We start from the raw sequence: 26,703 nt of genomic DNA on the forward strand, positions 1-26,703 counted from the left end.
CTCCCCCCACCTTGTCTCAGTCGGTTCCCTCAACTCAGCACCGCCCTCCTAACCTGCAATCTTCTTCCTAATCTCTCCGCCCCCACCCCACTCCGGCCTATCACCCTCACCTTGACCTCCTTCCACCTATCACATCTCCATCGCCCCTCCCCCAAGTCCCTCCTCCCTACCTTTTATCTTAACCTGCCTGCCACCCTCTCCTCATTCCTGATGAAGGGCTTATGCCCGAAACGTCGAATTTCCTATTCCTTGGATGCTGCCTAACCTGCTGTGCTTTAACCAGCAACACATTTTCAACAATGGTTTTTCCACACCTGTGAATTGTGCCATATAAGACAGGAGCAGGCCATTCAGTCCCTCAAACCCAATCTGTTGATTACCATCTTTATATGTCTGTTTCTTATTTATTCTCTCACAATGCCTAACTGGATTGTTCAGTATTAAAGTTAAATTGACATTCATTGGCCTAGTCACTTGAAATATTAAAGATTCTTCCCGTTCATACAGGATAACAACTAAACATTACTGATTGAAAATAAATCCTTAAACACAGATTAAGTTATGCAATACAAAGACGGGTACAATTTAACACTATACTCACCTTGTACAATGCATAAGCAGTCAGTGCATTTCCACCCTGAGAATTACTCAAAATATTTATTATACTCTTGGGTGCTCCTACGTACTCAAAAAATGGGATTACATTAATACCCCTGGAAATAAAAACAGAAGGTTTTAACATCATTTCAGTGTTTATTTGAAAAAAGATAACAGCAAGAAAATCGTGGCAGCACATAATACATAATACTGAACACACTTGCTCTAACCTTCTTTAAAACAATTTACAAACATAAATTTGGAGCAGGAGTAAGCCATTTAGCTTTTCAAGCTTATGTCATCATTCAATCAGATCATGCCTGATCTGACTTTAGTCTCAAATTCACTTTTATGCCCACACCTGATAATCTTTTACCCACCCGCTTAACAAGAGATCTATCATAAAGTCATACAGTACAGTTACAGACTCTTCAGTTCAAGCAGTTCATGCCAGACATAATCCCAAACTAAACTAGTTCCACCTGCCTGTACCTGGCCCATAACCCTCCAAACCTTTCCTGTTCATGTATCTAAGAAAATGTCTTTTAAACTTCATAATTGTACCCATATCCACCACTTCCTCAGGAAGTTCACGCTATGCAAACCACTCGCGAAAAGATTTGCCTCCCTCTTCTCACCTTAAAAATGCACCCCCTAGTCCATTGCTGCCTTAAAAATGTTCAAAATTGCTTCTATCCATTTTTCAGCAATAAAGTTCCAAAGAGTCTCAACAGTCAGAAAATGTTTTGCCTTCTCTGTATTTTGAATGGGCAACCTCTGACTTTTAAGGGACTCAGAGTTCTAGATTCTCCCAAAAGGCAACATCATCTCCACATCCACAGTCAAGGTTCCTCAGCATCTTGTATGTATCAATCAAATTACATCTTACTATCTAAACTCAAAGAGATATAAATCTAATTTGTCCAATCTTTCCCCATGAAATTAAAAGCAACCGCCCAATCTCAATATTAGTCTGATAAACCTTCTTTGAACTGCCTACAATCCAATTACATCCTTTCTTAAATAAGACCAATAACATTGTGTACAGTACCCACATGCACTCCCACTAGTGTTCTACATCACATAAAGCATAGTCTTCCTACTTTTGTGGTCAATTCCCCTCATGTTCCTAAAATCCCTGCATACTAATCTTCTGAGGTCCATGCAGGAAGTCATCCAGATCCCTCTGCATATCAGAGCTTTGTAATTTCTCACAACTAATGTTTCTTTTTTATTCTGTCAAAATAGACAATTTCACATTTTTCTACATTTACCACTTCTCACCCACTTACTTAACCTGTGTCCTTTACAAAGCTGAATTTAGATAAATGCAAAATATTGCATTTTGCTAAGACAAACTAGGGCAGGACTTACTGTTAACGGTAGGACCCGGGGGAGTGTTGTCGAGTGGAGACCCTTGGGTGCAGGTACAAAGTTCCTTGAAAGTATTGTTGCAGGTAGACAGGGTAGTGAAGAAGGCACCCTTGCCTTCAGAGTGTTGAGTACTGGAGTTGGGACATCATATTACAGCCATACAAGACATTGGTAAGGCCACTTTTAGAATATTCTGTGCAATTTTCGTCAGGCTGTTATGGGAAGTATGTTGTTAAACAGGAAAGGGTGCAGAAAACATTTACAAGGAAGTTTCTGGGACTGGAGGGTTCAAGATATAAGAAGCTGGATAGGTTGGGACTTTCTCCCTCTGGAGTGTCAGAGGCTGAGGAGTAACCTTACAGATATGTAAAATCATGAAGGGTAAGGTGATTGACATAGATAAGGTGAATAGCTAAGGTCCTTTTCCCAAAGATTAAAAAAAAGGGACTAATGGGGACATTTATTCACACAGAGAATGGGGCATGTATGGAACAAGCTGCCAGAGGAAGCCATAGAGGCAGATATAATTACAACATTTAAAAACATTTGGATGGATACATGAATGGGAAAAGTTTAGAGGGATACAGGCAAATATAGTCAAATGGAATTAGTTCAGTTTAGGATACCTGGTCAGCATGGATGAGTTGGGCTGAAGGGTCTGTTTCCATATTGTACAACGTCACTTTTCTACCTATCTTTGCATCATCAGCAAATTTGGTAACTCTTCTGTCCCTTCCTTTAAATAAATGATATAAATGGTGAACAGTTCATATCCCTGTGCCACACCAATATTAATGGTATTCGAGGGAGATACTTTTAAAATCTAATTCAGACAGTCCCCTTAGCGGCAATCTTATCCAGTATATGCACAAGTATATGTGAGCTTTGAAGGAAAATTGCTTTTACTGTGATGGTTTACAAAAGATGGAATAAAATCACGAACATGATTTTCAGGAAAAACTAATGGGGCCATTTGAAGGAGACTTCAGTGGAGTCAGAAACAGTTTCTCTCCTAGTATGTCTACAATTAAATAACTCATTAAACCATTCTGAATGCATTTGTAAGCATTTTTATCCTGTTTTATCTAAAAACTCACTTCATAGTCAAAAGTAAGGATTTAAGCTAAACAGAGATTAAGACAGACAACTAAAATCTGAAACACCCTTTATTTCTTCTGGAAGATGAAAAGACATATTTCGAAACATAGTCTTTGACTAAGCAATTATAATTTGCAAAATTTCTTGACAGACAACACATACCAAGGCAGGGTTTGGTACCTGGGGGTGTGTTTCATTGGTGGAAGATTTGAGTTTAATATTTTTATATCTAAAACATTTCAAACTAATTGGAGACAATGCTCTGACAATTACTCCGAAATTTACTTCAAGCTTCATCACAAAGTCGTAGTGGACACGCCAGCAGTTTCTAGGAAATTTGCAGCTTCTGTTTTGACTAGCTGCTCTTTAATTGTATTCACAAACTAAACTTCCTATCACACGCTACTAATGCATAGACATTTGTCATTAGAGATGCTATTTCATTATTTAGTCTTATACCAAGCAGTTCTAAATACTTCAAATATTCAGTTTTAAAATAAGACTGCTTTTTTAAAGCCCAATATAAAACTGAACTAACTGGAGGTAGTTGGTTTGTCCAGGCAGACAAAAATTTCTGGGAAAAAGTTTACAACTTGCTTCCCTTTATGTAAAGCAGAAATTGGCTCTTCTCCCTACTATACAAACTGCCAGTGTATACAAGTGGGCTGGATTCCCAATACTAATTTGATCCCTGGGCAGTAAGTTCAAACTATATTCCACCAGTTAAGTTACAGGTTTCTCCACATGATAAATTTCCTGCTTGTGCACATGCCAGAAGCTCAGAGGAGCTGTACATTCCCAGCTTGCCACTGCCATCTGTTACTCTGGCACGTAAGTACTCTTCTTCAATGTAAAAAGAGGATCTAGGCAAAAGCATAAAAGGCTCTTGGGAGACAGACAGTGACAGGAGTAGTGAGGTGCACAGCAACTGATATCAGTTTCCCCTACACACACAAATACAAGAATGAAATAACTCTGCATGAACACAAACCTCACTTTGAGCAATGAAGATCAGGATTTACCAACAGAACGTACGAAAATGAAATATGAGTGTGTCATTTTGGTCCCTCAAAGCTACCCAGACATTTAACTAGATCGTGGCTGATCTACTAGGAGAAAGTAGGGCTCATGCCTGAAACAATGACTCTCCTGCTCCTCAGATGCTGCCTGACCTGCTGTGCTTTTCCAGCACCACACTCTCGACTCATTGCTGATCTACCTCAACCTTGGGCGGCACAGTAGCTCAGCAGTTAGCACTGCTGCTACACAGTGCCAGGGACCTGGGTTCGATTCCAGCCTCTGGTGGCTATCTGTATGGAGTTAAAAATCACACAACACCAGGTTATAGTCTAACAGGTTTAACTGGAAGCACTAGCTTTTGGACTGCTGATGAAGGAGCAGAGCTCAGAAAGCTAGTGCTTCCAATTAAACCAGTCGGACTACAACCTGGTGTTGTGTGATTTTCAACTTTGTACAATCCAGTCCAACACCAGTCTCCAGATCATGTCTGTATGGAGTTTGCACATTCTCCCCATGTCTGTGTGGGTTTCCTCCGGGTGCTCTAGTTTCATCCCGCAGTCAAAAGATGTGCAGATTAGGTGGATTGGCCATGCTAAATTGCCCCATAATGCCAGGTGCATTAGTCAGGGGTAAAAGTTGGGAAATGGGTATGAGTGGGTTACATTCAGAGGGTCAGTATGGACGTGTTGGGCCGAAGGGCCTGTTTCAACACTGTAGGGAATCTAATCTCATCCTATTTTCCTGCACTATCGCCAAGATTTACTCAGTGAAGGAATTCCTCATTTCAATATTAAATGGCTTTGCCTCAGAATGAGGGTAGTGTAACATGTAATGTGAATTCAGTGGTACAATTTTGAAGAAGGTGCAGGAATATAACGGCATCCATGTGCATGTACATAAATATTTCAGACAGACAGGACAAGTTAAGATGGCTATCAAACAAAAAGGTTCTTTGGTTTTATGAACAAAGAAATGGAAGTACAAAACTTGCTCTGGAACTTTACTAATGTTGGTCAGACCTCAGTTTTAAAGAAAAACCAACGTGCATTTATACAGTGCTTTTCATAACAACTGATGCCCCTTAAAGTACTTTCTAGCCCATGATTTTTTTTCTAAAATATAATCACTTGTAATGAAGGAAGTGTGGTAGCTAATTTCCCACAGACAGGAAATATGACCATGGCCTAATATTCTGGTTTTTTGTGATGCTTATTGAGTGACAAGTATCGGCCAAGAGACCAGGGATAATTCCCCTGCTCCACTGTGAAATAGTACAATGGGGAGGATCTTTCACATCTGTAAATGAACAGGCAGATAGGGACAGTTTTAGAAATATGGCACTGCTTACAGTGCAGTGTTCTCTCAGTGTTGCACTGAATGTCAACCTTGATTTTTTATGTTCATATCCTCAAACTAGGACCAAGAGATTTATTAATTGAGTCACAGCAGACACTCAGCAGCAGTAATGCAGCCAATTTCGAGAAACATATTTTTGGAAGCTTCTCAAGGGTTTTCTAGAGTGCAGAGGAGGCTACTGGAATGCATTAGAAAGCTGTAAAATCAGAGTAATAAAGCACAGAAACAGACCTTTCAGTCCAGCCAGCTCATGCCGAACATGTTCCCAAAGTAAACTATTTCCACCTCCCTGTGCTTGGCCCATATCCCTCCAAACCTTTCCTATTACTGAATATCTTTTAAATGTTATAACTGTACTCAAATCTAACACCTTCTCTGGTAGGCCACTGCACACACAAACTACTGTGTAAAAAGGTTGCCCCTGTGTCGTCCTCAAATCTTTCTCCTCTCACCTTAAAAATATAGTTTCAAAATCATGAATGGTTTCGATCAGTGTAGATCAGGTAAAACGTTCCGGTGGCAGCAAGGTCAGGAGCCAGAAGATACCGATTTAAAGGCAATTCACAGAAGAATCAGAACTAATGTAAGGATTTGAAAGCTTACAACACATCGAGCAATGTAGCTTGCAACTCACTTACTTCATTGCGGCATAATAAAATGTACCAAACCATACAGTTGACGTCACCAGATGTACTGGAATCATGACTTTCCCATACTGTTTGAATGTCTTCTTGAATCGTTGAAAAAGGCCTATTGAAGGGTCCTGGAGAGGATCAGTTTCCACACTTGCTACCTCTTGATTCAGTTTTGTGGAGGAAAAGTATGTTTTCTGAACTGAGTCCGTCAAGGCATCTTGTTGCGGGTCATTTTCTGGAAAAGTTTTGGACTCTTGTGTTTTGCTATGATCAAGGCCCTTGTGGTGTGTGGATAGTGGATTTTCCTGCAAATTTGGCTGCCTCTGTTCAGAGACAATGACTGGACGTGATGTGTGGAGGCGCTGTCCCCGATGTTGGATAAAGAAAGGCATTTTCCCACCTGTCATTGAAAGTACAAGTGTGGCACACGGTCGGACATTGCAAGCTTGCTTTGAGTGCCAGATGATGGCCTGAAGAAAGTATCTGTGCATTGTTAAGGTGTCAGTCTAGTAATTTCTAGCCCAGTGAAGAATATCTGAAAAGAAAACAGGAAAATGTTACTCTGCATAGGAATCTTAGCTGTACCACTTTGATGCTACCAAATGTTCAGAAGTTGATAAATGCTGGTTTAAAAAGAAATCTAGTTCTGAACTGATGGTTCTCACTTCATCACATTGCATATCCTCAGGACAACTCAAAGTGCTTCACTGTCAAATAATCTAATAAGCCCAGTTGCTGATCCTTAGGCAAACACGTTAACCAACTGTTCACAGGACATACCCACACGTTGGGAGTAAGGAGTAATGGCTGAGGGTAGGGAGTGGGTGGGGGTCTGGGTGGGAGTAGGGAGTGGTGGGGTGTGGGGACAGAGGGGGTAATGGGCTGAGGTAGTGGAGAGTGACAGGGGTGTGGGTGAAGGGAGTGGGTGATGGATTGGGGGTATTGAGTGAGGGGGGGGTGGGTAGTCAGATGGGTGGAGAGTGATGGGTTAGGGGTCTATTGAACTAGAGGTCAGTTGGGGGAAGTGTTAGGGGTTTGTGGATGAGGAAGTGATGGGGCTAGGGTTAGAGGTGTATTGATCTTGAGGTCAGTTGGAGTGGGTGTTAGGTTTAGGAAGTGTGGATTAGGGAGTGGAGGGTTAGGGGTGTATTGAGCTAGAGGTTAGTTGGGGGGGTAGGGTTTGCAGGTGTGGGTTAGGGAGTAATGGGGTGGGGTTAGGGGTGTATTCAGTGAGAGGTCAGTTAGGGGGAGGGTTGGGGGGTGGGGTTAGGGGGTTTGGATTATGGAGTGAGGGGAGATTAGGGGTGTATTGAGCTAAAGGTCAGTTGGGGAGAGTTGAGGGTGTGGATTACAGAATGAGGGGGTGGGTAAGGGGTGCATTGAGCTAGAGGCCAGTCAGAGAGTGGATTGGGGTGTATTGAGCGAGATGTCAGATGGGGGGAGGGTTAGGGGTATGGATTAGGGAGTGGGGGGTGGGGTTAGGGGTGTATTGAGCTAGAGGTCAGTTGGGGGGAGGGGTTAGGGAATGTGGATGAGGGAGTGAGGCGGTGCAGTTAGGCGTATATGGAGCTAGAGGACAATCAGAGAGGAGGGTTGGGGTGTGGATTACAGAATGAGGGGGCAGGTTAGGGGCGTATTGAGCTAGAGGCCAGTTTGGTGGTGGGGGGGGGCTTTGGGGTGTAAATTAGGGAGGGTTGAGGGGTGCGGACCGGGGAGGGCTGGGGGGGTGCGGACCGGGGAGGGCTGGGGGGGTGCGGACCGGGGAGGGCTGGGGGGGTGCGGACCCGGGAGGGCTGGGGGGGTGCGGACCGGGGAGGGCTGGGGGGGTGCGGACCGGGGAGGGCTGGGGGGGTGCGGATTGGGGAGGGTTGGGAGGTGGATTTGGGGAGGGTTAGGGGGATGTGGATTGGGGAGATTTGAGGTGGGGTGTGGATTTGTAGACGGTTAGAGGGCGTGGATTTGGGGGTTGTGTGGATTTGGGGGCGGGTTAGTGGGTTTGGGGAGTGGATTCGGGAGGTTTTGGGGGGGGTGGGTGTGGATTTGGGGAGGGTTAGGGTGGTGCGGATTTGGGGAGGATTAGAGGTATGTGGATTGGGGAGGGTTAGAGGGGTGTGGATTTGGGGAGGATTAGGGGGTTGTGGATTGGGGAGGGTTAGACGGGTGTGGATTGGGGAGGTTTTGGGGGGGTGCATTGGGGAGCGTTAGGGGGTGAGGATTGGGTAGGTTTAGGGGTGTGTGGATTGGGTATGTTTAGGGGTGGTGTGGATTTGGGGAGGATTAGGGATGTGTGGATTGGGGTGGGTTGGGGTTGTGGATTTGGAGAGGGTTTGGGGTGTGTGGATTTGAGAGGGTTAGGGGGGTGTGGATTTGGGGAGGGTTAGGGGGATGTGGATTGGGGAGGTTTGGGGTGGCGTGTGGATTTGTAGACGGTTAGGGGGTGTGGATTTGGGGGGGGTTGAGGAGGGTTTGGGGGGTGTGGATTTGGGAGGTTTGGGGGTTGTGTGGATTTGGGGGCGGGTTAGTGAGAGTGGGTTTGGGGAGGGTTTGGGGAGTGGATTCGGGAGGTTTTGGGGGGTGGGTGTGGATTTGGGGAGGGTTAGGGTGGTGTGGATTTGGGGAGGATTAGAGGTATGTGGATTGGGGAGGGTTAGAGGGGTGTGGATTTGGGGAGGATTAGGGGGCTGTGGATTTGGGGAGGATAAGGGGGTGTGTGGATTGGGGAGGGTTAGACGGGTGTGGATTTGGGGAGGATTAGGGGGCTGTGGATTTGGGGAGGATAAGGGGGGTTGTGGATTGGGGAGGGTTAGACTGGTGTGGATTGGGGAGGTTTAGGGGTGTGTGGATTGGGTATGTTTAGGGGTGGTGTGGATTTGGGGAGGATTAGGGATGTGTGGATTGGGGTGGGTTGGGGTTGTGGATTTGGAGAGGGTTTGGGGTGTGTGGATTTGGGGAGGGTTAGGGGGATGTGGATTGGGGATGTTTGGGGTGGCGTGTGGATTTGTAGACGGTTAGGGGGTGTGGATTTGGGGGGGTTGAGGAGGGTTTGGGGGGTGTGGATTTGGGAGGTTTGGGGGAGTATGTGGATTTGGGGCGGGTTAGTCAGAGTGGATTGGGGGAGGGTTGGGGGAGTGGATTGGGGGAGGGTTGGGGGAGTGGATTGGGGGAGGGTTGGGGGAGTGGATTGGGGGAGGGTTGGGGGAGTGGATTGGGGGAGGGTTGGGGGAGTGGATTGGGGGAGGGTTGGGGGAGTGGATTGGGGGAGGGTTGGGGAGTGGATTGGGGGAGGGTTGGGGGAGTGGATTGGGGGAGGGTTGGGGGAGTGGATTGGGGAGGGTTGGGGGAGTGGATTGGGGGAGGGTTGGGGGAGTGGATTGGGGGAGTGGATTGGGGGAGGGTTGGGGGAGTGGATTGGGGGAGGGTTGGGGGAGTGGATTGGGGAGGGTTGGGGGAGTGGATTGGGGGAGGGTTGGGGGAGTGGATTGGGGGAGGGTTGGGGGAGTGGATTGGGGGAGGGTTGGGGGAGTGGATTGGGGGAGGGTTGGGGGAGTGGATTGGGGGAGGGTTGGGGGAGTGGATTGGGGGAGGGTTGGGGGAGTGGATTGGGGGAGGGTTGGGGGAGTGGATTGGGGGAGGGTTGGGGGAGTGGATTGGGGGAGGGTTGGGGGAGTGGATTGGGGGAGGGTTGGGGGAGTGGATTGGGGAGGGTTGGGGGAGTGGATTGGGGGAGGGTTGGGGGAGTGGATTGGGGGAGGGTTGGGGGAGTGGATTGGGGGAGGGTTGGGGGAGTGGATTGGGGGAGGGTTGGGGAGTGGATTGGGGAGGGTTGGGGGAGTGGATTGGGGGAGGGTTGGGGGAGTGGATTGGGGGAGGGTTGGGGGAGTGGATTGGGGGAGGGTTGGGGGAGTGGATTGGGGGAGGGTTGGGGGAGTGGATTGGGGAGGGTTGGGGGAGTGGAGTGGGGGAGGGTTGGGGGAGTGGATTGGGGGAGGGTTGGGGGAGTGGATTGGGGGAGGGTTGGGGGAGTGGATTGGGGGAGGGTTGGGGGAGTGGATTGGGGGAGGGTTGGGGGAGTGGATTGGGGGAGGGTTGGGGGAGTGGATTGGGGGAGGGTTGGGGGAGTGGATTCGGGGAGGGTTGGGGGAGTGGATTCGGGGAGGGTTGGGGGAGTGGATTCGGGGAGGGTTGGGGGAGTGGATTCGGGGAGGGTTGGGGGAGTGGATTCGGGGAGGGTTGGGGGAGTGGATTCGGGGAGGGTTGGGGGAGTGGATTCGGGGAGGGTTGGGGGAGTGGATTCGGGGAGGGTTGGGGGAGTGGATTCGGGGAGGGTTGGGGGAGTGGATTCGGGGAGGGTTGGGGGAGTGGATTCGGGGAGGGTTGGGGGAGTGGATTCGGGAGGTTTTGGGAGGGTGGGTGTGAATTTGGGGAGGGTTAGGGTGGTGTGGATTTGGGGAGGATTAGGGGGGTGTGCATTGGGGAGGATTAGGGGGGTGTGGATTGGGGAGGATTGGGGGGGTGTGGATTGGGGAGGGTTAGGGGGGCGGGATTTGGGGAGGGCTAGGGGGAGTGGATTTGGGGAGGGCTGGGGAGAGTGGATTTGGGGAGGGCTGGGGAGAGTGGATTTGGGGAGGGCTGGGGAGAGTGGATTTGGGGAGGGCTGGGGAGAGTGGATTTGGGGAGGGCTGGGGAGAGTGGATTTGGGGAGGGCTGGGGAGAGTGGATTTGGGGAGGGCTGGGGAGAGTGGATTTGGGGAGGGCTGGGGAGAGTGGATTTGGGGAGGGCTGGGGAGAGTGGATTTGGGGAGGGCTGGGGAGAGTGGATTTGGGGAGGGCTGGGGAGAGTGGATTTGGGGAGGGCTGGGGAGAGTGGATTTGGGGAGGGCTGGGGAGAGTGGATTTGGGGAGGGCTAGGGGGAGTGGATTTGGGGAGGGCTAGGGGGAGTGGATTCGCGAGGTTTGGGGGTGGGTGTGGATTTGGGGAGGGTTAGGGGGTGTGGATTTGGGGAGGGTTAGGGGGTGTGGATTTGGGGAGGGTTAGGGGGTGTGGATTTGGGGAGGATTAAGGGTATGTGGATTGGTGAGGTTTAGAGAGGTGTGGATTTGAGGCGGGTTAGTGGGGTGTGGATTTGGGGTGAGGATTTGGAGAGGGTTTAAGGGGTGAGGATTTGGGGAGGGTTTAAGGGCTGTGAATTTGGGGAGGGTTAGGGGTGTGAATTGGGGAGGGTTGGGAGTGGTGTGGATTGGGGAGGGTTGGGGTGAGGTGTGGATTTTGGGAGGGTTAGGGTGTGTGGATTGTGTAGGTTTAGGGGGGGGTGTGGATTGGGGAGGGTTAGGGGGCGTGGACCGGGGAGGGCTAGGGGGCGTGGACCGGGGAGGGCTAGGGGGCGTGGACCGGGGAGGGCTAGGGGGCGTGGATCGGGGAGGGCTAGGGGGCGTGGATTTGGGGAGGGTTAGGGGGTGTGGATTTGGGGAGGGTTAGGGGGTGTGGATTTGGGGAGGGTTGGGGGGTGTGGATTTGGGGAGGGTTGGGGGGGTGTGGATTTGGGAGTGTTAGGGGGTATGGATTTGGGGAGGGTTAGGGGGTGTGGATTGGGGGGGTGTGGAGGGTGGGGGTGTGGATTGGGGGGGTGAGGAGGGTTGGGTGGGTGAGGAGGGTTGGGGTGTGGATTTGGGAGGTTTGGAGGTTGTGTGGATTTGGGGCGGGTTAGTGACAGTGGATTTGGGGAGGGTTAGGGGAGTGGATTTGGGGAGGGTTGGGGGAGTGGATTTGGGGAGGGTTGGGGGGCTGGGTGTGAATTTGGGGAGGATTGGGGGGTTGTGGATTGGGGAGGGTTAGGGGCGTGTGAATTTAGGGTGAGGAATTGGGGGAGGGTTAGCGGGTATGGATTTAGAGAGGATTGGTGGAGTGGATTTTGGGAGGGCTGCGGGAGTGGATTTGGGAGGTTTGGGGGGCGGGTGGGTGTGGATTTGAGGAGGATAAAGCATGTGTGGATTGGGGAAGGTTAGAGGGCTGTGGACTTGAGGAGGGTTAGTGGGGTGAGGATTTGGGGAGGGTTAGGGGGTGTGGATCGGGGAGGGTTGGTGGGTGTGTGGATCGGGGAGGGTTAGTGGGGTGTGGATCGGGGAGGTTTAGTGGGGTGTGGATTTGGGTAGGGTTGGGGGTGTGGATTTGGGGAGGGTTGGGGGTGTGGATTTGGGGAGGGTTTGGGGGGTGTGGATTTGGGGAGGGTTTGGGGGGCGTGGATCGGGGAGGGTTTGGGGGGCGTGGATCGGGGAGGGTTTGGGGGGCGTGGATCGGGGAGGGTTTGGGGGGCGTGGATCGGAGAGGTTTGGGGGGTGTGGATCGGAGAGGGTTGGGGGTGTGGATCGGGGAGGGTTAGGCGGTGTACATTTGGGGAGAGTGAGGGGGTGTGGATTTGGGTAGGGTTGGGAGTGTAGATTTGGGGAGGGTTGGGAGTGTAGATTTGGGGATGTTTTGGGGGTGTGTGGATTTGGGGATGGTTTGTGGGGGGCGTGGATTGGGGAGGGTTAGTGGGGTGTGAATCGGGGAGGATTAGGGGGGTGTGGATCGGGGAGGATTAGGGGGGTGTGGATCGGGGAGGGTTAGAGGGGTGTGGATCGGGGAGGGTTAGAGGGGTGTGGATCGGGGAGGGTTAGAGGGGTGTGGATCGGGGAGGGTTAGAGGGGTGTGGATCGGGGAGGGTTAGAGGGGTGTGGATCGGGGAGGGTTAAAGGGGTGTGGATTTGGGGAGGGTTTGAGGGGTGTGGATTTGGGGGGGTTAGGGGTGTGGATTTGGGAAAGGTTAGGGGGTGTCGATTTGGGGAGAGTGAGGGGGTGTCGATTTGGGGAGAGTGAGGGGGTGTGGATTTGGGGAGGGTTGGGGGTGTGGATTTGGGGAGGGTTAGGAGATGTGGATTTGGGGAGGGTTAGGAGATGTGGATTTGGGGGGGTTAGGGGTGTGGATTTGGGAAAGGTTAGGGGGTGTTGATTTGGGGAGAGTGAGGGGTGTGGATTTGGGGAGGGTTGGGGGTGTGGATTTGGGGAGAGTGAGGGGGTGTGGATTTGGGGAGGGCTAGGGGGGTGCGGACCGGGGAGGGCTAGGGGGGTGCGGACCGGGGAGGGCTAGGGGGGTGCGGATTGGGGAGGGCTAGGGGGGTGCGGATTGGGGAGGGTTGGGAGGTGGATTTGGGGAGGGTTAGGGGGATGTGGATTGGGGAGATTTGAGGTGGGGTGTGGATTTGTAGACGGTTAGAGGGTGTGGATTTGGGAGGTTTGGGGGTTGTGTGGATTTGGGGGCGGGTTAGTGGGTTTGGGGAGTGGATTCGGGAGGTTTTGGGGGGTGGGTGTGGATTTGGGGAGGGTTAGGGTGGTGTGGATTTGGGGAGGATTAGAGGTATGTGGATTGGGGAGGGTTAGAGGGGTGTGGATTTGGGGAGGATTAGGGGGCTGTGGATTTGGGGAGGATAAGGGGGGTTGTGGATTGGGGAGGGTTAGACTGGTGTGGATTGGGGAGGTTTAGGGGTGTGTGGATTGGGTATGTTTAGGGGTGGTGTGGATTTGGGGAGGATTAGGGATGTGTGGATTGGGGTGGGTTGGGGTTGTGGATTTGGAGAGGGTTTGGGGGGTGTGGATTTGGGAGGGTTAGGGGGGTGTGGATTTGGGAGGGTTAGGGGGGTGTGGATTTGGGGAGGGTTAGGGGGATGTGGATTGGGGATGTTTGGGGTGGCGTGTGGATTTGTAGACGGTTAGGGGGTGTGGATTTGGGGGGGTTGAGGAGGGTTTGGGGGGTGTGGATTTGGGAGGTTTGGGGGAGTATGTGGATTTGGGGCGGGTTAGTCAGAGTGGATTGGGGGAGGGTTGGGGGAGTGGATTGGGGAGGGTTGGGGGAGTGGATTGGGGGAGGGTTGGGGGAGTGGATTGGGGGAGGGTTGGGGGAGTGGATTGGGGGAGGGTTGGGGGAGTGGATTGGGGGAGGGTTGGGGGAGTGGATTGGGGGAGGGGTGGGGGAGTGGATTGGGGGAGGGTTGGGGGAGTGGATTGGGGGAGGGTTGGGGGAGTGGATTGGGGGAGGGTTGGGGGAGTGGATTGGGGGAGGGTTGGGGGAGTGGATTGGGGGAGGGTTGGGGGAGTGGATTGGGGGAGGGTTGGGGGAGTGGATTGGGGGAGGGTTGGGGGAGTGGATTGGGGGAGGGTTGGGGGAGTGGATTGGGGGAGGGTTGGGGGAGTGGATTGGGGGAGGGTTGGGGGAGTGGATTGGGGGAGGGTTGGGGGAGTGGATTGGGGGAGGGTTGGGGGAGTGGATTGGGGGAGGGTTGGGGGAGTGGATTGGGGGAGGGTTGGGGGAGTGGATTGGGGAGGGTTGGGGGAGTGGATTGGGGAGGGTTGGGGGAGTGGATTGGGGGAGGGTTGGGGGAGTGGATTGGGGGAGGGTTGGGGGAGTGGATTGGGGGAGGGTTGGGGGAGTGGATTGGGGGAGGGTTGGGGGAGTGGATTGGGGGAGGGTTGGGGGAGTGGATTGGGGGAGGGTTGGGGGAGTGGATTGGGGGAGGGTTGGGGGAGTGGATTGGGGGAGGGTTGGGGGAGTGGATTGGGGGAGGGTTGGGGAGTGGATTGGGGGAGGGTTGGGGGAGTGGATTCGGGGAGGGTTGGGGGAGTGGATTGGGGGAGGGTTGGGGGAGTGGATTGGGGGAGGGTTGGGGGAGTGGATTCGGGGAGGGTTGGGGGAGTGGATTCGGGGAGGGTTGGGGGAGTGGATTCGGGGAGGGTTGGGGGAGTGGATTCGGGGAGGGTTGGGGGAGTGGATTCGGGGAGGGTTGGGGGAGTGGATTCGGGAGGTTTTGGGAGGGTGGGTGTGAATTTGGGGAGGGTTAGGGTGGTGTGGATTTGGGGAGGATTAGGGGGGTGTGCATTGGGGAGGATTAGGGGGTGTGGATTGGGGAGGGTTAGAGGGGTGTGGATCTGTGGTGAGGATTTGGGGAGGGTTAGGGGGTGTGGATTGGGGAGGGTTAGTGGGGCGGGATTTGGGGAGGGCTAGGGGGAGTGGATTTGGGGAGGGCTGGGGAGAGTGGATTTGGGGAGGGCTGGGGAGAGTGGATTTGGGGAGGGCTGGGGAGAGTGGATTCGGGGAGGGTTGGGGGAGTGGATTCGGGGAGGGTTGGGGGAGTGGATTCGGGAGGTTTTGGGAGGGTGGGTGTGAATTTGGGGAGGGTTAGGGTGGTGTGGATTTGGGGAGGATTAGGGGGGTGTGCATTGGGGAGGATTAGGGGGGTGTGGATTGGGGAGGATTGGGGGGGGTGTGGATTGGGGAGGGTTAGGGGGGCGGGATTTGGGGAGGGCTGGGGAGAGTGGATTTGGGGAGGGCTGGGGAGAGTGGATTTGGGGAGGGCTGGGGAGAGTGGATTTGGGGAGGGCTGGGGAGAGTGGATTTGGGGAGGGCTGGGGAGAGTGGATTTGGGGAGGGCTGGGGAGAGTGGATTTGGGGAGGGCTGGGGAGAGTGGATTTGGGGAGGGCTGGGGAGAGTGGATTTGGGGAGGGCTGGGGAGAGTGGATTTGGGGAGGGCTGGGGAGAGTGGATTTGGGGAGGGCTGGGGAGAGTGGATTTGGGGAGGGCTGGGGAGAGTGGATTTGGGGAGGGCTGGGGAGAGTGGATTTGGGGAGGGCTGGGGAGAGTGGATTTGGGGAGGGCTGGGGAGAGTGGATTTGGGGAGGGCTGGGGAGAGTGGATTTGGGGAGGGTTAGGGGGTGTGGATTTGGGGAGGGCTGGGGGGAGTGGATTCGCGAGGTTTGGGGGTGGGTGTGGATTTGGGGAGGGTTAGGGGGTGTGGATTTGGGGAGGGTTAGGGGGTGTGGATTTGGGGAGGGTTAGGGGGTGTGGATTTGGGGAGGATTAAGGGTATGTGGATTGGTGAGGTTTAGAGAGGTGTGGATTTGAGGCGGGTTAGTGGGGTGTGGATTTGGGGTGAGGATTTGGAGAGGGTTTAAGGGGTGAGGATTTGGGGAGGGTTTAAGGGCTGTGAATTTGGGGAGGGTTAGGGGTGTGAATTGGGGAGGGTTGGGAGTGGTGTGGATTGGGGAGGGTTGGGGTGAGGTGTGGATTTTGGGAGGGTTAGGGTGTGTGGATTGTGTAGGTTTAGGGGGGGGTGTGGATTGGGGAGGGTTAGGGGGCGTGGACCGGGGAGGGCTAGGGGGCGTGGACCGGGGAGGGCTAGGGGGCGTGGATCGGGGAGGGTTAGGGGGTGTGGATTTGGGGAGGGTTAGGGGGTGTGGATTTGGGGAGGGTTAGGGGGTGTGGATTTGGGGAGGGTTGGGGGGGTGTGGATTTGGGAGTGTTAGGGGGTATGGATTTGGGGAGGGTTAGGGGGTGTGGATTGGGGGGGTGTGGAGGGTGGGGGTGTGGATTGGGGGGGTGAGGAGGGTTGGGGGGGTGAGGAGGGTTGGGTGGGTGAGGAGGGTTGGGGTGTGGATTTGGGAGGTTTGGAGGTTGTGTGGATTTGGGGCGGGTTAGTGACAGTGGATTTGGGGAGGGTTAGGGGAGTGGATTTGGGGAGGGTTAGGGGAGTGGATTTGGGGAGGGTTGGGGGAGTGGATTTGGGGAGGGTTGGGGGGCTGGGTGTGAATTTGGGGAGGATTGGGGGGTTGTGGATTGGGGAGGGTTAGGGGCGTGTGAATTTAGGGTGAGGAATTGGGGGAGGGTTAGCGGGTATGGATTTAGAGAGGATTGGTGGAGTGGATTTTGGGAGGGCTGCGGGAGTGGATTTGGGAGGTTTGGGGGGGGGTGGGTGTGGATTTGAGGAGGATAAAGCATGTGTGGATTGGGGAAGGTTAGAGGGCTGTGGACTTGAGGAGGGTTAGTGGGGTGAGGATTTGGGGAGGGTTAGGGGGTGTGGATCGGGGAGGGTTGGTGGGTGTGTGGATCGGGGAGGGTTAGTGGGGTGTGGATCGGGGAGGTTTAGTGGGGTGTGGATTTGGGGAGAGTGAGGGGGTGTGGATTTGGGTAGGGTTGGGGGTGTGGATTTGGGGAGGGTTGGGGGTGTGGATTTGGGGATGGTTTGGGGGTGTGGATTTGGGGATGGTTTGGGGGGCGTGGATCGGGGAGGGTTTGGGGGGCGTGGATCGGGGAGGGTTTGGGGGGCGTGGATCGGGGAGGGTTTGGGGGGCGTGGATCGGAGAGGTTTGGGGGGTGTGGATCGGAGAGGGTTGGGGGTGTGGATCGGGGAGGGTTAGGCGGTGTACATTTGGGGAGAGTGAGGGGGTGTGGATTTGGGTAGGGTTGGGAGTGTAGATTTGGGGAGGGTTGGGAGTGTAGATTTGGGGATGTTTTGGGGGTGTGTGGATTTGGGGATGGTTTGTGGGGGGCGTGGATTGGGGAGGGTTAGTGGGGTGTGAATCGGGGAGGGTTAGTGGGGTGTGAATCGGGGAGGATTAGGGGGGTGTGGATCGGGGAGGGTTAGAGGGGTGTGGATCGGGGAGGGTTAGAGGGGTGTGGATCGGGGAGGGTTAGAGGGGTGTGGATCGGGGAGGGTTAGAGGGGTGTGGATCGGGGAGGGTTAGAGGGGTGTGGATTTGGGGAGGGTTTGAGGGGTGTGGATTTGGGGGGGTTAGGGGTGTGGATTTGGGAAAGGTTAGGGGGTGTCGATTTGGGGAGAGTGAGGGGGTGTGGATTTGGGGAGGGTTGGGGGTGTGGATTTGGGGAGAGTGAGGGGGTGTGGATTTGGGGAGGGTTAGGAGATGTGGATTTGGGGAGGGCTGGGAGTGTGGATTTGGGGAGGGTTGGGGGTGTGGATTTGGGGATGTTTTGGGGGTGTGTGGATTTGGGGATGATTTGTGGGGGGCGTGGATTGGGGAGGATTAGGGGGTGTGGATCGGGGAGGGTTATAGGGGTGTGGATCGGGGAGGGTTAGAGGGGTGTGGATCGGGGAGGGTTAGAGGGGTGTGGTTCGGGGAGGGTTAGAGGGGTGTGGATCGGGGAGGGTTAGAGGGGTGTGGATCGGGGTGGGTCAGAGGGGTGTGGATCGGGGAGGGTCAGAGGGGTGTGGATCGGGCAGGGTCAGAGGGGTGTGGATCGGGCAGGGTCAGAGGGGTGTGGATCGGGCAGGGTCAGAGGGGTGTGGATCGGGCAGGGTCAGAGGGGTGTGGATCGGGCAGGGTCAGAGGGGTGTGGATCGGGCAGGGTCAGAGGGGTGTGGATCGGGGAGGGTCAGAGGGGTGTGGATCGGGGAGGGTCAGAGGGGTGTGGATCGGGGAGGGTCAGAGGGGTGTGGATCGGGGAGGGTCAGAGGGGTGTGGATTTGCCGTGAGGATTTGGGAAGGGTTTAAGGGGTGTGGATTTGGGGTGAGGATTTGGGGAGGGTTAAGGGGTGTAGATTTGGGGAGGGTTGGGGGTGTGGATTTGGGGTGGGTTTAAGGGGTGTGGATTTGGGGTGAGGATTTGGGGAGGGTTAAGGGTGTGGATTTGGGGAGGGTTGGGGGTGTGGATTTGGGGAGGGTTGGGGGTGTGGATTTGGGGAGGGTTAGAGGGTGTGGATTGGGGAGGGTTGGTGGGTGCGGATTGGGGAGGGTTGGGGGGTGCGGATTGGGGGAGGGTTGGGGATGCGGATTGGGGGAGGGTTAGGGGGTGCGGATTGGGGGAGGGTTAGGGGGTGCGGGTTGGGGGAGGGTTAGGGGGTGCGGATTGGGGGAGGGTTAGGGGGTGCGGATTGGGGGAGGGTTAGGGGGTGCGGATTGGGGGAGGGTTAGGGGGTGCGGATTGGGGGAGGGTTAGGGGGTGCGGATTGGGGGAGGGTTAGGGGGTGCGGATTGGGGGAGGGTTAGGGGGTGCGGATTGGGGGAGGGTTAGGGGGTGCGGATTTGGGGAGGGTTAGGGGGTGCGGATTGGGGGGGTGTGGAGGGTGGGGGTGTGGATTGGGGGGGTGTGGAGGGTTGGGTGGGTGAGGAGGGTTGGGGTGTGGATTTGGGAGGTTTGGACGTTGTGTGGATTTGGGGCGGGTTAGTGACAGTGGATTTGGGGAGGGTTGGGGGAGTGGATTTGGGGAGGGTTGGGGGAGTGGATTTGGGGAGGGTTGGGGGAGTGGATTTGGGGAGGGTTAGGAGATGTGGATTTGGGGAGGGTTGGGGGTGTGGATTTGGGGATGTTTTGGGGGTGTGTGGATTTGGGGATGTTTTGGGGGTGTGTGGATTTGGGGATGATTTGTGGGGGGCGTGGATAGGGGAGGGTTAGTGGGGCGTGGATCGGGGAGGGTCAGAGGGGTGTGGATCGGGGAGGGTCAGAGGGGTGTGGATCGGGGAGGGTCAGAGGGGTGTGGATCGGGGAGGGTCAGAGGGGTGTGGATATGGGGTGAGGATTTGGGGAGGGTTAAGGGGTGTAGATTTGGGGGGGTTAGTGGGGTGTGGATTTGGGGAGGGTTAGGGGGTGCGGATTTGGGGAGGGTTAGGGGGTGCGGATTTGGGGAGGGTTAGGGGGTGCGGATTTGGGGAGGGTTAGGGGGTGCGGATTGGGGAGGGTTAGGGGGTGCGGATTGGGGGAGGGTTAGGGGGTGCGGATTGGGGGAGGGTTAGGGGGTGCGGATTGGGGGAGGGTTAGGGGGTGCGGATTGGGGGAGGGTTAGGGGGTGCGGATTGGGGGAGGGTTAGGGGGTGCGGATTTGGGGAGGGTTAGGGGGTGCGGATTTGGGGAGGGTTAGGGGGTGCGGATTTGGGGAGGGTTAGGGGGTGCGGATTTGGGGAGGGTTAGGGGGTGCGGATCGGGGAGGGTTAGGGGGTGCGGATCGGGGAGGGTTGGGGTGTGGATCAGGGAGGTTTGGATTTGGGGATGGTTTGGGGAGTGTCGATTTGGGGGGCATGGATTGGGGAAGGTTAGGGGGGTGTGGATTGGGGAGGGTTGGGGGTGCGGATTTGGGGAGGGTTAGGGGGTGCGGATTTGGGGAGGGTTAGGGGGTGCGGATTTGGGGAGGGTTAGGGGGTGAGGATTTGGGGAGGGTTGGGAGTGTGGATTTGGGGAGGGTTAGGGGGTGCGGATTTGGGGAGGGTTGGGGGTGCGGATTTGGGGAGGGTTAGGGGGTGCGGATTTGGGGAGGGTTAGGGGGTGCGGATTTGGGGAGGGTTAGGGGGTGAGGATTTGGGGAGGGTTGGGAGTGTGGATTTGGGGAGGGTTAGGGGGTGCGGATTTGGGGAGGGTTGGGGGTGCGGATTTGGGGAGGGTTAGGGGGTGCGGATTTGGGGAGGGTTAGGGGGTGCGGATTTGGCGAGGGTTAGGGGGTGCGGATTTTGGGAGAGTTAGGGGGTGCGGATTTGGGGAGGGTTGGGGGTGCGGATTTGGGGAGGGTTAGGGGGTGCGGATTTGGGGAGGGTTAGGGGGTGCGGATTTGGGGAGGGTTAGGGGGTGCGGATTTGGGGAGGGTTAGGGGGTGCGGATGGGGGAGGGTTAGGGGGTGTGGATCGGGGAGGTGTTGGGGGTGCGGATCGGGGAGGGTTAGGGGGGTGTGGATTGTGGTGGGTTGGGGGAGGGGTGTGGATTTGGGGTGGGTTGGGGGAGGGGTGTGGATTTGGGATGGGTTAGGGGGTGGGATTGTGGTGGGTTGGGGGAGGGGTGTGGATTTGGGGTGTATTGAGGTAGAGGACAGTTTGGGGGTGACCCCCATCCTCCCAGAGACGGCCTGCTCCTACTCCCAGGCCCCACTCAGCCTCAGCTATTCCTCTCCAGCCCAGCTCCTGGTCCAGCCATGAACTCTCCTCTCCTTCCCCTTCCCGCCCCTCTCAGTCAGCTATTAATCAGACATTACCTTTCTGGAAGGTGAAGTGGGCAAAGGCGGGACCGGACGGAAGTAATCTGTTTCTTCCCTCCCCAGAGCCGCCGCCGTTTGCACCGAGAACGTGCGCCCATCCACTGCGCATACACCAGATCAAGCGCGGCGCCCTCTGGGAACTGTAGTTCCTCACCAGGCTGAGCAGTGGTATCATCGGGATTAGAGGACTACACTTCCCAGAATGCCCCGCGGCAGAACCCGAGCCTCTTCCTTCATTGACTGGCTCCACGTGTTCCTGGCTGGCATCCTTTCACTTTTGCTGTTAACATTGCTTGAATAGGGCCCTCTTGTGGTACAGTGGTACTGTTCCTATCCAGGACCAGGTTCAAGTCCCCATCTGCTGCAGAGATGTGTGACAACAAAATTAGTAGCCATGATGTAGAGGTGCCTGTGTTGGACTGGGGTGGACAAAATTAAAAGCCACAGCTGCCCGGTGAAGGAGCAGTGCTCTGAAAGCTTGTACTTCCAATAAACCTGGGGGCCCCCGCATTCATTTGGGGCTCTGCTGATGCCTCAGCTCAATATATGAGTGAGAAATGCACAGACCTGTATGTAATAATAATAATTCTGAGCTGTGTATATAAATGTGGACATATGTATGGCATTACCTAATGTAAAGTGTATCAAATTATTCTATGCATATTTTATGAATAAAGTATATTTTTGAAATAAAAAAAATAAACCTGATTTGGAGATGCTGGTGTTGGACTGGGGTCTACAAATCACACAACACCAGGTTATAGTCCAACAGGTTTAATTGGAAGCACACTAGCTTTCGGAGCAATGGTCCTTCATCAGGTGATAGGAGTATCGCTCTGAAAGCTAGTGTGCTTCCAATTAAGTAAAAACAATGACTGCAGATGCTGGAAACCAGATTCTGGATCAGTGGTGCTGGTAGAGCACAGCAGTTCAGGCAGCATCCGAGGAGTAGCAAAATCAAAGTTTCAGGCAAAAGCCTTTCATCAGGAATAAAGGCAGAGACCCTGAATCGTGGAGAGATAAGCTACAGGAGGGTGGGGGTGGGGAGAAAGTAGCATAGAGTACAATAGGTGAGTGGGGAGGGGATGAAGGTGATAGGTCGGGGGCGAGGGGAGGGTGGAGTGGATAGGTGGAAAAGTAGATAGTCAGGTAGGACAAGTCATGGGGACAGTGCTGCGCTGGAAGTTTGGAACTAGGGTGAGGTGGGGGAAGGGGAAATGAGGAAACTGTTGAAGTCCACATTGATGCGCTGGGGTTGAAGTGTTCCAAGGTGGAATATGAGATGTTCTTCCTCCAGGCATCTGGTGGTGAGGGAGCGGTGGTGAAGGAGGCCCAGGACTTCCATGTCCTCAGCAGATTGGGAGGGGGAGTTGAAATGTTGGGCCACAGGATGGTGTGGTTGATTGGTGTGGGTGTCCCGGAGATGTTCCCTAAAGCGCTCTGCTAGGAGGCGCCCAGTCTCCCCAATGTAGAGGAGACCACATCAGGAGCAACGGATACAATAAATGATATTGGTGAATGTGCAGGTAAAACTTTGATGGATGTGGAAGGCTCCTTTAGGGCTTGGATGGAGGTGAGGGAGGTGGTGTGGGCGCAGGTTTTGCAGTTCCTGTGGTGGCAGGGGAAGGTGCCAGGATAGGAGGGTGGGTTGCAGGGGGGCGTGGGCCTGACCAAGTAGTCACGGAGAGAACGGTCTTTGCGGAAGGCAGAAAGGGGTGAGGAGGGAAATATATCCCTGATGGTGGGGTCTGTTTAGAGATGGCGGATATGTCGGTGGATGATTTGGTTTATGCGAAGGTTGGTAGTGTGGAAGGTGAGCACCAGGGACGTTCTGTCCTTGTTACGTTTGGAGGGATGGGGTCTGAGGGCGGAGGTACGGGATGTGGACGAGATGCGTTGGAGGGCATCTTTAACTACATGGGAAGGGAAATTGCGGTCTCTAAAGAAGGAGGCCATCTGGTGTGTTCTGTGGTGGAACTGGTCCTCCTGGGAGCAGATACGGCGGAGGTGGAGGAATTGGGAATACAGGATGGCATTTTTGCAAGAGATAGGGTGGGAAGAGGTGTAATCCAGGTAGCTGTGGGAGTCAGTGGGTTTGTAAAAAATGTCAGAGTCAAGTTGGTCCTCATTAATAGAGATGGAGAAGTCCAGGAAAGGGAGGGAGGTGTCCGAGATGGTCCAGGTCAGGGTGGTATGTGTTGGTGAAGTTGATGAACTGCTCAACCTCCTCGCGGGAGCACGAGGTGGTGCCAATGCAGTCATCAATGTAGCGGAGGAAGAGGTGGGGACTGGTGCCGGTGTAATTATGGAAGATCGACTGTTCTACGTAGACAACAAAGAGACAGGCATAGCTGGGGCCCATACGTGTGCCCATGGTTATCCCTTTGGTCTGGAGGAAGTGGGAGGATTCGAAGGAGAAATTGTTAAGGGTGAGGACCAGTCCGGCCAAACGAATGACAGTGTCGGTGGAAGGGTACTGTTGGGGGTGTCGGGAGAGGAAAAAACGGAGGGCTTGGAGGCCCTGGTCATGGCGGATGGAGGTAGTTCAAAGTTCTTTTCAACTTTCCCTTATGGTACTTGTTGACTATCGGTCTCGTGCCAGTATTTAGCCTTAGATGGAGTTTACCACCTGCTTTGGGCTGCATTCACAAGCAACCCGACTCCAAGAAGACACAATCTCGACGAACCGTGCACCGCCATCGGCCTCACACCATCCTCAGGCTAGGTCTCGATCAGGAAGCCTCCGCTTTTTCCTCTCCTGACGTCCCCAACAGTACCCTTCCACTGACACTCTCATTCGTTTGGCTGACCAGGACACCTCCCATCCTGGCACTTTCCCCTGCCACCGCAGGAATTGCAAAACCTGCACCCACACCTCCTCCCTCACCTCCATCCAAGGCCCTAAAGGAGCATTCTACATCCATCAAAGTTTTACCTGCACATCCACCATATCATTTATTGTATCCGTTGCTCCCGATGCGGTCTCCTCTACATTGGGGAGACTGGATGCCTCCTAGCAGAGCACTTTAGGGAACATCTCCGGGATACCCGCACCAATCAACTACACCGTCCTGTGGCCCAACATTTCAACTCCCCCTCCCACTCTGCCGAGGACATGGAGGTCCTAGGCCTCCTTCACCACCGCTCCCTCACCACCAGACGCCTGGAGGAAGAACGCCTCATCTTCCGCCTTGGAACACTTCAACCCCAGGGCATCAATGTGGAATTCAACAGTTTCCTCATTTCCCCTTCCCCCACCTCACCCTAGTTCCAAACTTCCAGCTCAGCACTGTCTCCATGACTTGTCCTACCTGCCTATCTACTTTTCCACCTACCCACTCCACCCTCCCCCCCGCCCCCGACCTATCACCTTCATCCCCTCCCCGACTCACCTATTGTACTCTATGCTACTTTCTCCCCACCCCCACCCTCCTGTAGCTTATCTCTCCACGCTTCAGGCTCTCTGCCTTTATTCCTGATGAAGGCCTTTTGCCCGAAACTTCGATTTTACTGCCCCTCGGATGCTGCCTGAACTGCTTCCAATTAAACCTGTTGGACTATAACCTGGTGTTGTGTGATTTTTAACCAAATAAACCTGTTGGACTATAACTTTGTGTCGTGTGACTTTTAGCAAAATTGGTGGTATTGTGGACAGTTTAGGCTATCTGAAATTACAAAGAGATCAGTGGGCTGAGGAATGGGAAATTCGAGTTTGGATTGGATAAATGTGAGGTATTATGGAAAGACAAACATGGGTTGGACTTAGGTGGAAGTCGGTACTGCAAATGCTGGAGATTAGAGTCAAGATTAGAGTGCTGTTGGAAAAGCACAGCAGGTCAGGCAGCATCTGAGGAGAGGGAAAATCGACATTTTGGGCCTAAGCCCTTCATCAGGAATGAGGCTGAGAGCCTCGGGGGCGGAGAGATAAATGGGAGAGGGGTGGGGCTGGGGAGAAGATAACTAAGAGTGCAATAGATGGATGGAGGTTGGGGTAAAGGTGATAGGTTGGAGAGGAGGGTGGAGTAGATAGGTGGGAAGGAGGATTGATAGGTGGGACAGGTCATGAGGACAGTGCTGAGCTGGAAGGTTGAAACTGGAGTAAGATTGGGGAGGGGAAATGAGGAAACTGATGAAGTCCACATTGATGTCATGGGGTTGAAGGATTCCAAGGTGGAAGATGAGGCATTCTTCCTCCAGGCATCGGGTGGTGAGTGAGTGGCAATGGAGGAGTCCCAGGACCTGCTTGTCCTCAGCAGAGTGGGAGACAGAGTTGAAATGTTTGGCAATGGGGCGGTGGGGTTGATTGGTGTGGGTGTCCCTGAGATGTAGGACTTACACAATTAATGATAGGTCCCTGGATAGTGTTGAAGAACAGAGAGATTTAGGGTTTCAGATACATAATACCTTGAAGCTTGCATCACAGATAGACAGAGTGGTTAAGAAAGAGCTTGCAGTTTCAAGTAAACCTGATTTGGAGATGGGGATGGGGATGGGGTGTACAAAGTTAAAAAAATCACACAACACCAGGTTATAGTCCAACAGGTTTAATTGGAAGCACTAGCTTCCAATTAAACCTGTTGGACTATAACCTGATGTTGTGTGATTTTTAACTCAAGTAACCCTGTTGGACTATAATCCGGTGTCGTGCGATTTTTGGCTTTGTGCACCCCGGTCCAATACCGGCACATCAAGAAGTCTGCTGCCTCCATTGCTCAGATTTTTGAGTATTGGAGTTGGGACATCATTTTGAGGTTGTCCAGGACATTGGAGAGGCCGCTTCTGGAGAACTGTGTGCAGTTCTGGTTGCCCTATTATCAGAAAGATATTATTAAACTGCAGAAGGTTCAGAAAAGATTTACCAGGATGCTGCTGGGAATGGAGGGTTTCAGTCATAAAAATAGGCTGGGACCTTTTTTCATTGGAGTGTAAGAGATCAAGGGGTGACCATATAGATGTTTATAAAATCATGAAAGGCATTGATTATGTGAAAGCAAAGATCTTTCCCTAAAGTCAGGGAGTTTAAAACTAGACAGTGTATTTTTAAAGTGAGAGGAGAAAGATTTAAAAAGGAAATGAGAGCAACATTTTTACACAGAGAGTGGTTAGTGTGTGAAATGAACTGCCAGAAGAAGTGGTGGATGCATGTATAGTTGCAACATTTAAAAGATATTTGGATAAGTACATGAATAGGAACGGTTGAGAGGGATATGGGCCAAGTGCAGGCAGATGGGACTGGTTTAGTTTGGGAACATGGTCGAAGTGGACTAGTTGGATGAAGGTCTATTTTCATGCTGTAACACTCTATGACTCTGGGCAGGTTGATTAGATTAGATTCCCTACAGCCCAACAAGTCCACACCAACCCTCTGAAGAATAACCCACCCAGAACCTCTGACTAATGCACCTAACACTATGGGCAATTTAACATGGCCAATTCATCTTTGTAACTGTGGGAAGAAACCGGAGCACCTGGGGGAAACCCACGCAGACACAGAGAGAATATGCAAACTCCACACAGACAGTCACCCGAGGCTGAATTCGAACCTGGGACCCTGGTGCTGTGAGGCAGCAGTGCTAACCACTGAGCCATCGTGCCGCCCTTATAAGGCAGCAGGGGACTTGAACCCATGCCTCTATGAAGGTTAGAACCTTAATCCAATGGTTTAGACTGCCTGGCCATGAAGAAAAATAGATTTTAAAAATTACTTGCTTGATTAGTCATGCCCCTTATTTCTTCCAATCTGTTTACCACTTATCATTTCTTTTAACTGATAATCGGTTGAACGTAAAAGATGTAGAGCAGATAACCTTACTAAAGGAATCTTACTAATGGTTCAACAAGGTC

General features: G+C 53.4%; 1 protein-coding gene across 1 annotated transcript in view; it reads right to left on the reverse strand.

The window, feature by feature from the left end:
- The window catches only part of fam210aa (family with sequence similarity 210 member Aa), a 30,505-nt gene extending 9,555 nt beyond the window's left edge, over positions 1 to 20,950 (reverse strand). The window contains exons 1-3 of the mRNA XM_060824510.1: positions 20,857 to 20,950; positions 6,084 to 6,615; positions 602 to 713 (exon numbers count right to left, since the gene is read on the reverse strand). Coding sequence (XP_060680493.1) covers positions 602 to 713; positions 6,084 to 6,571 — 600 coding nt within the window. The 5' untranslated portion in view covers positions 6,572 to 6,615; positions 20,857 to 20,950. The remainder of the gene's footprint in view (positions 1 to 601; positions 714 to 6,083; positions 6,616 to 20,856) is intronic.
- Between the last annotated feature and the right edge of the window lie 5,753 nt (positions 20,951 to 26,703).

The sequence above is a fragment of the Hemiscyllium ocellatum genome, chromosome 4, assembly GCF_020745735.1.
Source record: "Hemiscyllium ocellatum isolate sHemOce1 chromosome 4, sHemOce1.pat.X.cur, whole genome shotgun sequence".
In the NCBI taxonomy this organism is placed as follows: domain Eukaryota; kingdom Metazoa; phylum Chordata; class Chondrichthyes; order Orectolobiformes; family Hemiscylliidae; genus Hemiscyllium; species Hemiscyllium ocellatum.